Below are 16,186 nucleotides of genomic sequence, written 5' to 3'. Positions count from 1 at the left end.
TAAAAAAAAGAGGAGTTGCACTCGGGGACTGCCGCGGTAAAGCTATTGCATAGCATTTTTTATCAACTTATGCAATTATAATTATTTATTTATTTTATTTATGCAGTATTTTTTTCCTTTTTTTTTTTTTATTTGATATTAATTCAAGTTACAATTTTTGAGCGTGGTGACCGATAAAAAAACAATTTTTTTTCTTTTATTAAATAAATAAGAAGTTAATATTGTTCAAAATATTTTTATTATCTTACAATACATATAGGTTATTCAAGAATATTTATCATTTAAACTATAGGTTTATGATAACTGAAATAAGAAACATTAGTTTCAGACTTGATATCTAAATATCTGGAAAATACCATGTCAATTGTGGTCCCATATTTTGTTGTGGATTCATTTCAAATTCAATATTTTCGAAAGAAAAGTTGTCAATCGCTCTGATTTTTATTCAGCGAAGTTGATGTTGAAATCGCCAGCCAACATTAGTGGAAATTTATAACCATTTGCACCAAGTATTTTCGGCCCTTCTTCTTTTTTTTTTTGGATACACTACGTGATCCAAAAAAGTGTAAAGAAACTGGTAAATTTATTTATCGTAGTTATATATTTTAACACAAGATGGCACTCGTTTCCCATTGAATGAACCACAACTGTCGACAACAAAATATGGGACCACCATTGTCACGGTATTTTCCAGATATTTAGATATCAAGTCTGAAACTAATGTTTCTTATTTCAATTATCATAAACCTATAGTTTAAATGATAAATATTCTTGAATAACCTACATGTATTGTAAGATAATAAAAATATTTTGAACAATATTAACTTCTCATTTATTTAATAAAAGAAAAAAATTTGTTTTCTTATCGGTCACCACGCTCAAAAAGTGTAACTTGAATTAATATCAAACAAAAAAAAACAAAGGAAAAAAATACTGCATAAATAAAATAAATAAATAATTATAATTGCATAAGTTGATAAAAAATGCTATGCAATAGCTTTACCGCGGCAGTCCCCGAGTGCAACTCCTCTTTTTTTTTAAAACACACACACACATCGCGAGGGGAGTCAGGGTAGTTTTCTGTTACCTTATAACGTTGAGATCTGATGAAAACTCAATAATTGCAATAGAGAATAATACCCATATCTTTTCGTTCATTGAAAACCTTCGATTTTCTTATCGGGCAGTTGAAAAATGATTTTTCTAAAAAATTTTCTGGGTTTACCAGTAGCATTAATTGAGCACTAATTAGTAACTCCTTTCAATTTCACCAATACCGATTTTAAAGTCATCTTTCAGCTCTATGATTGCTCGTATCGTTATGTCAGCAGTTATCTATACTTAAAAACTGAAAAATTTTTTTTTTGAAAAATCTGTTTGCTTGTACAGGCAGCACTAATTGAGCACTAAATTATTAGCTGATGTGCCTCTCGCTCCAACTGTATCATAACGCGGTCACGAATGGTACACTGGTAGCTTAATGAAGAGTTAGCAGTGTTCTCATTTTTAGTCCCCCTATCACAGCACCAAATATCTGTTATCAGCACGAAATTAGCACTAAATGAGCACTTAATTTTGAGATATAAAACGAGTGATTCTGCCTACTTGACCTTTCTAGTCACGAATGGTACACTGGTAGCTTAATGAAAAGTTAGCAGTGTTCTGATTTTTAGTCCCCCTATCACAGCACCAAATATCTGTTATCAGCACTAAATTAGCACTAAATGAGCACTTAATTTTGGTCGTTAATCGGTCCTTCGCTGCCCTCATCCGACCTATTCCGGCGATTTTGACCAGATCGTCGGTCCATTGGCCTACTAACACTACGTATTCCGGTGCGTGGTCGTCATTCGAAGACTTTACTGCCCCTAAGATCATCTTGGGCTATCTCGGTGACTTTTGTTCTCTTACGGATCTCCTCGTTTGATCTCGCAGGGAAGCTCCGAGCATAGCCCTCTCCATTGCCCTCTGAGCGACCATGAGCTTCTTCAACAAGGCGCATAGCTAGCGGCCACGTCTGCGTACCGTTTCTCAGGCAACACACACTGGTTAAAAACCTTCGTATTCAGACACTCAGGTATTTGGGACGAGAAGATATTACGGAGCTTCCCGTATGCTGCCCACTCGAGTTGGATTCGGCGAGTGACCTAATTCCCGAAATTCAATATACCACATCTTAATAAGTTTCACTAAAAATATTATCTCAGGCAGAAATGAGTTACAACATGCGGGGCTACGTCTGTAAAGCTAGAAAGGTCAAGTCGGGAGAATCACTCGTCTTATATCTCAAAATTTAGTGCTCATTTAGTGCTGATAACAGATATTTGGTGCTGTGATAGGGGAACTAAAAATGAGAACACTGCTAACTTTTCATTAAGCTAGCAGTGTACCATCGTGACTAGAAAGGTCTAGTCGGCAGAATGTCTCGTTTTATATCTCAAAATTTAGTGCTCATTTAGTGCTGATAACAGATATTTGGTGCTGTGATAAGGGGACTAAAAATGAGAACACTGCTAACTTTTCATTAAGCTAGCAGTGTACCATCGTGACTAGAAAGGTCAAGTCGGCAGAATGTCTCGTTTTATATCTCAAAATTTAGTGCTCATTTAGTGCTAATTTAGTGCTGATAACAGATATTTGGTGCTGTGATAGGGGGGCTAAAAATGAGAACACTGCTAACTTTTCATTAAGCTAGCAGTGTACCATTCGTGACTAGAAAGGTCAAGTCGGCAGAATCACTCGTTTTATATCTCAGAATTTAGTGCTCATTTAGTGCTAATTTAGTGCTGATAACAGATATTTGGTGCTGTGATAGGGGGGCTAAAAATGAGAACACTGCTAACTTTTCATTAAGCTAGCAGTGTACCATTCGTGACTAGAAAGGTCAAGTCGGCAGAATCACTCGTTTTATATCTCAGAATTTAGTGCTCATTTAGTGCTGTGATAGGGGGACTAAAAATGAGAACACTGCAAACTCTTCATTAAGCTACCAGTGTACCATTCGTGACCGCGTTATGATACAGTTGGAGCGAGAGGCACATCAGCTAATAATTTAGTGCTCAATTAGTGCTGCCTGTACAAGCAAACAGATTTTTCAAAAAAAAAATTTTTCAGTTTTTAAGTATAGATAACTGCTGACATAACGATACGAGCAATCATAGAGCTGAAAGATGACTTTAAAATCGGTATTGGTGAAATTGAAAGGAGTTACTAATTAGTGCTCAATTAATGCTACTGGTAAACCCAGAAAATTTTTTAGAAAAATCATTTTTCAACTGCCCGATAAGAAAATCGAAGGTTTTCAATGAACGAAAAGTTATGGGTATTATTCTCTATTGCAATTATTGAGTTTTCATCAGATCTCAACGTTATAAGGTAACAGAAAACTACCCTGACTCCCCTCGCGGTGTAGCCGCTGTGTGTGTGTGTGTGTGTTAAAAAAAAGAGGAGTTGCACTCGGGGACTGCCGCGGTAAAGCTATTGCATAGCATTTTTTATCAACTTATGCAATTATAATTATTTATTTATTTTATTTATGCAGTATTTTTTTCCTTTTTTTTTTTTTTATTTGATATTAATTCAAGTTACAATTTTTGAGCGTGGTGACCGATAAAAAACAATTTTTTTTCTTTTATTAAATAAATAAGAAGTTAATATTGTTCAAAATATTTTTATTATCTTACAATACATATAGGTTATTCAAGAATATTTATCATTTAAACTATAGGCTTATGATAACTGAAATAAGAAACATTAGTTTCAGACTTGATATCTAAATATCTGGAAAATACCATGTCAATTGTGGTCCCATATTTTGTTGTGGATTCATTTCAAATTCAATATTTTCGAAAGAAAAGTTGTCAATCGCTCTGATTTTTATTCAGCGAAGTTGATGTTGAAATCGCCAGCCAACATTAGTGGAAATTTATAACCATTTGCACCAAGTATTTTCGGCCCTTCTTCTTTTTTTTTTTGGATACACTACGTGATCCAAAAAAGTGTAAAGAAACTGGTAAATTTATTTATCGTAGTTATATATTTTAACACAAGATGGCACTCGTTTCCCATTGAATGAACCACAACTGTCGACAACAAAATATGGGACCACCATTGTCACGGTATTTTCCAGATATTTAGATATCAAGTCTGAAACTAATGTTTCTTATTTCAATTATCATAAACCTATAGTTTAAATGATAAATATTCTTGAATAACCTACATGTATTGTAAGATAATAAAAATATTTTGAACAATATTAACTTCTCATTTATTTAATAAAAGAAAAAAAATTGTTTTCTTATCGGTCACCACGCTCAAAAAGTGTAACTTGAATTAATATCAAACAAAAAAAAACAAAGGAAAAAAATACTGCATAAATAAAATAAATAAATAATTATAATTGCATAAGTTGATAAAAAATGCTATGCAATAGCTTTACCGCGGCAGTCCCCGAGTGCAACTCCTCTTTTTTTTTAAAACACACACACACATCGCGAGGGGAGTCAGGGTAGTTTTCTGTTACCTTATAACGTTGAGATCTGATGAAAACTCAATAATTGCAATAGAGAATAATACCCATAACTTTTCGTTCATTGAAAACCTTCGATTTTCTTATCGGGCAGTTGAAAAATGATTTTTCTAAAAAATTTTCTGGGTTTACCAGTAGCATTAATTGAGCACTAATTAGTAACTCCTTTCAATTTCACCAATACCGATTTTAAAGTCATCTTTCAGCTCTATGATTGCTCGTATCGTTATGTCAGCAGTTATCTATACTTAAAAACTGAAAAATTTTTTTTTTGAAAAATCTGTTTGCTTGTACAGGCAGCACTAATTGAGCACTAAATTATTAGCTGATGTGCCTCTCGCTCCAACTGTATCATAACGCGGTCACGAATGGTACACTGGTAGCTTAATGAAGAGTTAGCAGTGTTCTCATTTTTAGTCCCCCTATCACAGCACCAAATATCTGTTATCAGCACGAAATTAGCACTAAATGAGCACTTAATTTTGAGATATAAAACGAGTGATTCTGCCTACTTGACCTTTCTAGTCACGAATGGTACACTGGTAGCTTAATGAAAAGTTAGCAGTGTTCTGATTTTTAGTCCCCCTATCACAGCACCAAATATCTGTTATCAGCACTAAATTAGCACTAAATGAGCACTTAATTTTGAGATATAAAACGAGTGATTCTGCCTACTTGACCTTTCTAGTCACTAATGGTACACTGCTAGCTTAATGAAAAGTTAGCAGTGTTCTCATTTTTAGTCCCCCTATCACAGCACCAAATATCTGTTATCAGCACTAAATTAGCACTAAATGAGCACTAAATTTTGAGATATAAAACGAGTGATTCTGCCTACTTGACCTTTCTAGTCACGAATGGTACACTGCTAGCTCAATGAAAAGTTAGCAGTGTTCTCATTTTTAGTCCCCCTATCACAGCACCAAATATCTGTTATCAGCACTAAATTAGCACTAAATGAGCACTAAATTTTGAGATATAAAACGAGACATTCTGCCGACTTGACCTTTCTAGTCACGATGGTACACTGCTAGCTTAATGAAAAGTTAGCAGTGTTCTCATTTTTAGTCCCCCTATCACAGCACCAAATATCTGTTATCAGCACTAAATGAGCACTAAATTTTGAGATATAAAACGAGACATTCTGCCGACTTGACCTTTCTAGTCACGATGGTACACTGCTAGCTTAATGAAAAGTTAGCAGTGTTCTCATTTTTGTCCCCCTATCACAGCACCAAATATCTGTTATCAGCACTAAATGAGCACTAAATTTTGAGATATAAAACGAGACATTCTGCCGACTTGACCTTTCTAGTCACGATGGTACACTGGTAGCTTAATGAAAAGTTAGCAGTGTTCTCATTTTTAGTCCCCCTATCACAGCACCAAATATCTGTTATCAACACGAAATTAGCACTAAATGAGCACTAAATTTTGAGATATAAAACGAGTGAATCTGCCGACTTGACCTTTCTAGTCACGAATGGTACACTGCTAGCTTAATGAAAAGTTAGCAGTGTTCTCATTTTTAGTCCCCCTATCACAGCACCAAATATCTGTTATCAGCACTAAATTAGCACTAAATGAGCACTAAATTTTGAGATATATTACGAGTGATTCTGCCGACTTGACCTTTTTAGCTTTACAGACGTTGCGGGGCTCGTAGCAATTGCTACGTGGTTAATCCGGCACTGGGTGTTCACTGGCAACAATTATATGTAACTCGACCTCTGCCTCTGCGCCTATTTTGCCTGAAAATGCCCTGGCCTCAACCCTTTTTTAGGCTAGTGCGATTTGGTTATCACATGTTAAATATTTCAGATTTATGGTTACATAGCGGAAGGCCTTCTCAGAAGTATACCAATATCAGGATGCCTGGGAGACCAACAGGCTGCTCTTGTTGGCCAAATGTGTATACAAAAAGGGCAAGCCAAAGCCACATATGGGACTGGATGTTTTGTCCTCTACAACACTGGCGATGTGAGAGTGAATTCTAGTAAAGGTTTACTCACAACAGTAGCTTATCAGTTGGGCAGGAACAATCCTCCTTGCTATGCACTAGAAGGATCGGTGAGTCTATAATATGGTCAATTTCAATATCTTTACACATACAAATTTCGTGTCACGTTGTTTGTTCGCTATGAACTGCTAAACTACTGAACCGAAATTAATAAAAATTTGGACAGTGCTGTTTGATTCAAATATTAACTAACGGCGTAAATAATTCAACTCGGATATCGACCAGTTTCGGCGGCGTACGGCGTGGCACTCAATCGTTTTGTCTTCCCAAGATTGCTATTTAAATTTATTTATAGTAACAGTGACTGGGACTTTTACATAAAAGTGTATACATTTTCCTTAAAGCTATTATCTATCTCATTAAGCCTACTAGAATTAGTTGCAAGATATTATAATAACGAAAATCACTATTTCGAGTAAAAGTGATGAAAATTTTTAAACTAAATCAAGTACTTAAATTATATTTGTAACAGGTAGCCATAGCGGGTGCTGCTCTTGGTTGGCTAAGAGATAATATGGGTATGATAGAAAACGCACAGGACTCACAGGAAATGGCTGAAAATGCCACAGAGAATGGAAGTGTAGTGTTCGTACCTGCTTTCAGTGGATTGTATGCACCTTATTGGAGGCAGGATGCTAGAGGGTAACTAAATATTATAATATCAAGGTAATGTTTAATAGTAGATTGCGCACCAAGGTAGTAAAACACTTTATTACTTGATGGGCATTATTTTGGATCGTATCATGGGAGTTATGTAGAGCCCTTATTGAAGCGTGGGGTTCAAGCTGCCCAAGACTATATCAGGCTTTATTCCAGAGGTGAATACTCAACTTTCGCACTTTCTGCTAAGCAGTAAAAGAAAAGTCTACAAAAATAAACATTTATTTAGTGTATAATTTGTACCTAAATATTAATAATATCTGAGCTATAATAGTCTTGAATATAGTGGCGAAAGGTAAATCCTTTGTATTCTAATGTTATTGTAGCTGTTTCTCATTCAAACATGGATAAAACCATTTTTTTTTAAATTGAAACCTAGCTAGATCGATTTATCACCCCCGAAATACCCTGCATACTTAATTTTATGAAAATCGTTGGAGCCGTTTCCGAGATTCAGATTATATATATATATACAAGAATTACTCGTTTAAAAATATAAGATAAGAGTGTGTTCTAAGTTCATTATGTGCTATACATTTTATACGTTAGCCGTCTTCCTCCTTCCATCTTCAAAAAGTTTGAAATCACCAGTTTCTCCTCTGAACTTTATATGATTTGAAATCCATGGTCTGTCATTTTCTTCTTTCGTAGCATTACTGACAAGATAGTATCAAATTTCGCATTGTCAGCATCGTACTAACAAAAGCAGCGTTATCAATGACAAGATCGACCAGTCACCGTAACCTTTGAATAGATACCGAAGACTTACTTTAAATGTACCGTTTCTATTTTGAAATTATATTTCAGGGTGATATGCGGAATCACCGAAGATACAAACTCAAACCATATAATCAAGGCTGCATTGGAAGCTGTCTGTTACCAAGTTCGAGATATCCTTGATGCTATGAATGAAGACTGTGGAATGCCCTTACAATTACTGAAGGTACGTACCATTTTTCTTTATTTTAATATCAACATCCATCTCATAGAAAATACGATTTCACCACTTTTGAGGAAACATGTTCCAAACTCAACGAGGGTGCCCATAAAAAATTATATTAGTTTTCAAACTGATTTTATTTCCGGCTATTTTATAATACCTACCCTATTTTAACATTTATTATTGTACTGTCAGTTATGTGAGTATAAAGTTAAGACAAAATGGCGGCCTTCTGAAAACATTTATTTTTAAATTGCTATAAATTCTATAAATTCTTACTGACCATAGTTCATCAATTAAGAGTATTTTGCTATAGCTGGATGTCAATCCGTGTATAACCAAACTTTTATAAATTAATTCTCATCGGAGCTGTGCCCAGATGAAAAATACAGCGGGAATAATAATTAGTAACAGAAGAGAATATTTATTAAAAATAACTAGTTTATGTAATTATGTTAGACATGCATTTTTTTTATATTTCTCTCGGTATCGCAAAACTTTTCTATACTAGCGGTAAACTCTTAAAACCGGCTTACAATAATATTGTAATGGCGGTGCGAAAAATTAGCATTAATTATTTAACACCGCTCTGTTCAACCGTTCGCTTATTTTGTAGAAAGTGTGCTCACGATCGAGGGAACGTAAACTTTAATTTTCTAAAATATGAAAATAAGGGTCGAGACGTTCAGCTGATTGATAGTCAATTATTGATACGCCCTGTCCATTACACTGCAGCTCAGGATTCTTGAAGGTCCCAAAAATTCTGAGCAGCACTACAACTGCGCTCGGCACTTTGAGACATAAGTTGTTAAGTAAGTTAAGTTAAGTATCATTTGAACAGTAATTTCACTAGCTACGGCGCCGTTCAGACCGAAACACAGTTATGTTTACACATTACTGCTTAGCGGCAGAATTAGGCGTCGTTGTGGTACCCATAATCTAGCCAGCATAGAAGCAAAAGATAAGCCTCTCCCACTGGTAAGCCAATCGTTTGTAAATAAAGTTCCGAAATAAATAATTACAATATTCAGTTATTTACACTTCTTTTAATCCTTTTAAAGTATTTTATTTAAATGTTTATATCTTGATAGGTTGACGGTGGCATGACATCCAACTCATTAATGATTCAAATGCAAGCTGATTTGATTGGTATCAACGTGATAAAAGCTGGTTTTACCGAAAGCACGGCGTTGGGAGCTGCGCTGGTCGCTTACTGGGGTCTAGACAGTATCACCCAGGTTTCTACCATCGATATGGAGAGTGGTGTCATGTATTCACCGAAAATTACCGAAGACGAGCGCGACATGCGGTACAAACAATGGAAAATGGCTGTTGAGAGATCTCTCGGCTGGGAACAGAATTAGTGTCACAGATAACACGCCTTTGTGGTCAAAAATATTTATTTCAGATAATTTAATTTAAGATTACTGTTGAGTTGAGTTAATAATAACCAATGTATATCCAAGTTGCAAATATTGAGAGATCTCGCTCTATTTGTTCTAAAAATGTATTATTTTAAGGATTATATAAATTATACATAGGTATAAATAGCATGATCAAAAATGGTAAATGAAGTTTATAAAATCAATCTGAAAGTTCGACGTTTCTAGCTACCTTACATGTATAGTAGCAACATGGCACTCATGGAATCATATAAGATATGATAATTTATCTTGATATTTTTGATTTATATATGATAAATAAAATATCCTTATTATATATTTACATGAACACTTATTATACTAATAATTACCTACAAAAGTATAATACATTATAGTTTCTATACTTATACATACACTAGCTGATCCAGCAAACGTTGTATTGCCGATATTAAAATCGCGATACAAAAGTAACTGTTGATCTTAGATGGGTGAAAATTTGAAGTTGTATGTCTTTTTTAATGCTGACGCATAATCAAACAAATTTAAAAAAAAAAAGTGAAATAAATTAAAAAAAAATCGTAACATTTAGGGGGATGAAAAATAGATGTTGTCCGATTCTCAGACCTACCCAATATGCACTCAAAATTTCTTGAGAATCGGTCGAGCCGTTTCGAAGGAGTTTCACTACAAACACCGCGACATGAGAATTTTATATATTAGGTGATAATTTATCTTGATAGTATTGGTTAATATATGATAAATAAAATATCCTTATTATATATTTACATGAACACTTATTATACTAATAATTACCTACAAAAGTATAAAACATTATAATTTCGATACTTATACATACATTATATCTTGTCTGTTTACTTCATGACAATTACCTCCTCTTATTCTTTCCACTGCGATATTTATTGTGTTAAGTAGTTTTGAGAATAAAACAAATTAAATTTATAACAAAAATTGATGATAACTGATTGGCAAATAATTTTTGTCGTCAATGGATATCCTAGTTACATTGATTTTAACGACAAGTTGTGTACAATATTTTTTAAAGTAATAGAAATTGTATTATCTTTAATTACTTATAATGTACTGAATATTAAAGAAAAAACTTGAAATGAATCCATAAAAATTTACAGCATAGCCTGTGGCGACAATGAGATTTTATATGGAGAGAGTGATGAGGTCAATTAAGTTACCAATAAATAAATTATTCGTTATGGAATTGTTTATACTTATATAATAGAAATACAGCGTAAGACATAATAAGACTATTCTTGTGACAACTATACCTGTTTTATACCTACAGTTATAAAATGTTAAAACGCCAATATTAGTTAATAGTTGATATTTTTATATTGAGCTTTTGTTGTTGTGAGAACATGATTATGTACAAAGAATAGTTGATTGAAGCGTCTATATCTATAAAAATAAATAGTAATTCTACTAAATACGTCTTAATGTTAACACTGTTCTTAAGCATAAGAAAACAAAAATTTACCTTCATTTAGTTTATTTCGTATTATTTGCGGAACAGCTGCACTGATATTGAGGGGACGTTCACTGGCGGATAGCTCATTACAACATGAGCTATAAATCTTTAATGACGATTACGCGAAAAAAAATGAAATTGTAAACAAATTCATATTCAATTGTCAGATTACCTAACTGTAGCCCCAAATCATGGGCGGCTGATTAATGTACAGGTAACGCGTGAGTTGAATGCAGAGTTCAGGAATGCGATAGTGATGTGACCTAATTATAATCGATGACCATAATCATGAGTGTGTCGATAAATATAAACAATACTGCAAGTTTACCATTTTAACCTAATAATTAAATCTCAAAATTTTATTCTGCCTTTCTTTAACACACATGTCTAAAACGTTCTTCGCCATTTCACGTGCTTGGCGATGATTAAAAACTCGAACGGAACCTAATGGACTCGGATCTGTTTATTAGTCAGGTATCGGTCAGATTATTCAAATAAAAAAAATACATGGAATCGAAACTTTAGTATTAAGCGACGACTACGGCACAGCACTACACTGAAAGCGCGCGAGGCGAGGCGTGCATACAGCGGGGGGAGATACTACCGCTCCTTACCTCAGGAGCCCTACTACCAAAATCGGAATACGAAGTTTCGGTTGCCGGATCGTACATTTATTGCTATTACGAAAGTTTCGGATCCGAAGATTCTTATTCAAAATTAATTTGACATTTGCTTTATCGTTGTTTGTCATTATTATGATCGTAACTACGACTCCACTTTTTATATTAATGTCTATTGTTCCGAAACGAATTGCGTCCGCACTATTCGGATCCGAAAAACTTTGGTAAAAGGATTTAATTCGAAGTTCTTCGTTCTTTCGTTAAGGACCGAAACTACGGCTTTCGATTTTGGTGATAGACCTCCAGGCCCCGGCTGCATTCAACTCGCGCGCTGACTGTACGTGTAATTAAAAACTAATTAACATTATATTAAACACATATCACATACTTCCTAATATACTGATCACAAGGAAGCTAATTTTTTAAATAAGTATTTTATTTAGTTTATTGTTGATTTTATAGAGTTAAAGACTTAATTGTTTTTTTTTGTTACATAAAATGGGAACATTGTGTTTGTTATAATGAAATGTAGTAATTATTTTAGTACTAGTATTATTTGTAATTTATATATTAGTGGTAAGAGAAACTAAGCTGTTTAGGTTCTATTACAAAGCATAGTCTTAATTAAATCTTTGTTTAACTTCCTTCTAAGCCAAGCTTATCTCTAGTATAAGTCAGTAAAATAAAGCTGACATGTCAATAGCGTAGATAATTATTTATTTATGTGTCTAGATATACTGCTGTAAACACCTCGAAAATAATAGAGGTGAACTGTTAAGTTCTATCTTCAGCAAACACACGCATACTACAACAAATCGCGAGTGTAAGATGTAGTTGACATGCACACTAATGTAATAAAATGGCCTGGTGTCATGCGTCGCCTTACAGTAAGTGGCTCTATCTAGACATTTAAATTAGTTCAATAGTTATCACTCCTATGCAGTTATAAAATGTGTGTGTGTACTTATGTATGCACATATACTTCTTTGGCCTAACAAAGCAAAAATACCTAAAATTATTTATTCCTCTTGCTATTCTACGTTTGTAGAAAGAACAATATTGTAAAAATCTTGTTACAATGGCTTTGACAATGAATTATTAAATTACGAATGCGGCTGTAACAGCTATAGGGCTTGAACCCTTTGCCTATCCTAATAATGGACGAAGAAACCAAAAAAAAACAGAAAGTAACGAATGTCGCAAACGTCAGAAAATTTTAGAAACCAACTTCAACCTGTTACTTTTGTGTAACAGTGATGCGCGCGCATCTTAAAATTTCACTCTAATATCTAACTTCAATAATATTTCAAAATACTATTAATATCAAAACAATTACTATCTCTACAAGTTCATAAGTTTGCCCGCGTGCGAGAGAGATGAACCGATTTGTCATGGTATAGTTAGCATAATCTATTTGTCTATTGATAAAACCGCATATTCATATATGTCTTGTACAACAAACGTAATATTATTTTGATGTGATATATAATATAACAGACGTTGTATATTTAGCAGATATTTCTCCATTTCTTACGATTTTAACGGCCTAGTTTTAGTGACATTATAATTTAACGGGTACACTGAAATTGTAAGACAATGATATTTAGAAAATTTTAGTGGTCGTTAGTTTATGAGGACGTCTCTGATTGGTCAGGAAACAAATTGTATTAATTGTATAAGTTTTTTAGTATCAACTAATTGTTATCAAATTGAATCGGCCTTTGTTCATTAGTAGGTCCCAAAAACAAATTTAGACTATTGACCACAACGTACGAGCCGAGCGTAGCGTGCCGCGGCAGCGGCCGTCGAGTGCTATAACCGAATTAACCCTTGTTCACTACTATTTCGATACTAATTTCAGATGGAAAATTGCAGATACGCTACAATGTACTATTTTTGCTTTGCAAATTGCGTATGAAAAAAATTTGACCAATCAGAACGCTCGACGTCTCACACTGCTAACTTCATTTGTAATATACCTAGATTTATTATAATATCACTATAGTGTACCCGTGGCATTAAAATGTCACTAAAACCAGGCCGTTAAATTGTAAGAAATTAACGGCCGTTTACAATAACGTATCTCTAGTTACGGATATATTGCTATCACCGTTTAATGACAAGATCTTATCTATCGATAATTATTTCCAAGTAAGTTAAACTAAGGATAGAAAGGTTATTGAAAATGGCCGTAAGTCGATTAACATTCTACCGGTCAATTATAATATTATCACTAGTGAAATTATAATATCACGGCTTTGACAATATACCTACGACATATATATGAAACTCATCAATGTAAAACTAGTGACTAGTTTGACGTTAGCATTTTTACATAAGTATCTACTACAAGACCACATTATCTCTGGACCTCACTGGAACATAAAGCCCCCTCCCGTTCCCTTTTCACCCCCTCGCGCTTGTTCTATTGCTTCAGTACGGTTTAATGTTTATTACCGTTAGGTACATGTGATATTTTTGTGCTATCACTGCTTTGTTTTTGAAGTATTCATTGTTACGTTTTGACTTTTTTTGTTAATAGTTCTGTAGTTTCTGTTGTTCTGTGTCGCTATAATAGTACTGCGGGTCTACCATGAACTCTTATTGCGATTCAATTGACAACCTAAAATGTACTGGTTTGCTATTTCGTACCACTACGTGATTAGAGCTATCTAATTTAGGTTGACGTCAAATCAACTGATTAAATCGCAATGATGTCAATTGAATGTCAAAAATGATATCAATTGAATTGCAAACTGATTTAGTTCGTTCATTCATTCGTACCATGAGGTAATATTTGATATTTCAATCTAAACTAGATAGCTTATGTGTCAAATTCAAATATTTTTATTCAAAATAGAATTCAAAATCACTTATTATCATTAAACGTCAAAAACTGCCACCTATTCAAAACAGAAATTCAAAGTGAGCGATTCGAAAAAAGTTGCTACTTCCTTAGAGGAAATTGAATCGTGTTGTTAAATAACTTTTAAAAAATAGTGAAAACATACCGAGAAGGGAAATTTTATTGATGAAAGATGAGATGAGAATACTTTATTAGCCTTTTTTGTAAAACAAAATGCTGAAAATAAATACCAAAAATTTAAATACTAAAGACGAGGTAGTAAGGGCCCGGGCTATAGCCTGTTCGCAAGAAATAATTAAAAAAAATGTACTCTGTGGTCCTGTCAAATCAAACATCAATGGAAGTGCGTTTATAACTCGTTATTTTTACGAAAACACCCAAGCATACATTTAATTTGTAATTAAAATAAATATATTTCTTTATATTACTATTATTTAATAGGTACAAAAAAGGGCTTAATGGTTTATAATTTGACGCTATAAAGCGCAATTTTAAAATGTATTTTTAGTATTTTCTACGCAAAAAATCCGCTAAAATCATGTCATTTTAGGTTGCGAAACGCAACGCATATGGTTCGAGCAAGAGAGACAAACTTATGCAACGACTGTAGACCGTCATCTCTTTTTCACACCGCAGACCACAAACTTTATTTCGTTCATTCTTCATAAGCGATCCAAACGCCATTCAGTAAAAGGCATTTTATGGTACGAATTTTAGTGATTCAGATTAGGTACCTAAACTGAACTACATTGGAATCGCATCGCTTATTAAAAGTTGATGGTAGGCCCTCTGTTAGAGAAATAAATACTTCTTTTTTTAACTTAACCCAGATTCTTTCATTGACTTTTCATCATTATGATTATAATAATCAGCATCCCAATACTTCTACATCAATCTATAATACTGAAAAAAATAAATCGTTGTTTATTTATTAATAATAATATCCTAGCAATGCTTGTTTTGCTCACCGTAACAAAGCGACGATGTGACGTCATCGAAGTCAGGTCCGATATAATGTAACCGGGTAGTAGGTTCATATGTTCACTTTAAAAAACATAACATATTGTTTAGATTTACAAGAGCGACATCTCAAGTCAATTTCCTAATATGCAAATATTGGGTTTGAGCAGGTTATCAACTGTAAAGTAGATCCTGTAGATGAAGCCACAACCAGTGGAGTGAGAGTTGAACAAAGCAAACAAGATTTTATAACGAGCCGTTACTCGAACGGTTAGCTCAGTTGGTTAGAGCACCGGCACGGAACGCCGGAGGTCGTGGGTTCGAGTCCCGCATCGTTCATAAAATTTTGTTTTTCAAATTTTATTTGTGTATTAATCCTAGAAGTGAGGGCTATCACTTTAAAAACATAACATATTGTTTAGGTTCATATTATCGCCTATATTTGCCGGTCTTGAACATAGATTTACAATATACTAGCGTTTAATTAAACAAAGCGCTCGAGAGAGAAGAAGATCGCTAACGGAGAGACAGCAATATAGAAAAGTAGAGCGTATAATACATTGTTTCTGTAACAGATTTTGACTGTCAAGTCGTAAACAGTCAGCCACGTTTAACATTAGTGCCTTAGTATTTTCAATATTAAACCACTAGCTAACGCACATATTCAAAGAGGATGTAAATTCTACGTTATAAGAGGCGTGACTGCCTG

The 16,186-nt window shown here is 33.9% G+C and overlaps 1 protein-coding gene across 1 annotated transcript in view; it reads left to right on the top strand.

Annotated features, from left to right (window-relative positions):
* The window catches only part of LOC126979124 (glycerol kinase-like), a 30,189-nt gene extending 14,847 nt beyond the window's left edge, over positions 1–15,342 (top strand). The window contains exons 5-8 of the mRNA XM_050828336.1: positions 6,350–6,598; positions 7,021–7,190; positions 8,016–8,151; positions 9,240–15,342. Coding sequence (XP_050684293.1) covers positions 6,350–6,598; positions 7,021–7,190; positions 8,016–8,151; positions 9,240–9,512 — 828 coding nt within the window. The 3' untranslated portion in view covers positions 9,513–15,342. The remainder of the gene's footprint in view (positions 1–6,349; positions 6,599–7,020; positions 7,191–8,015; positions 8,152–9,239) is intronic.
* Positions 15,343–16,186: the final 844 nt, after the last annotated feature.

This window comes from Leptidea sinapis, chromosome Z, assembly GCF_905404315.1.
Source record: "Leptidea sinapis chromosome Z, ilLepSina1.1, whole genome shotgun sequence".
NCBI classification, from domain to species: domain Eukaryota; kingdom Metazoa; phylum Arthropoda; class Insecta; order Lepidoptera; family Pieridae; genus Leptidea; species Leptidea sinapis.
Note: the sequence above shows the minus strand (reverse complement) of the source record. Positions and strands in the feature narration are given on the sequence as shown.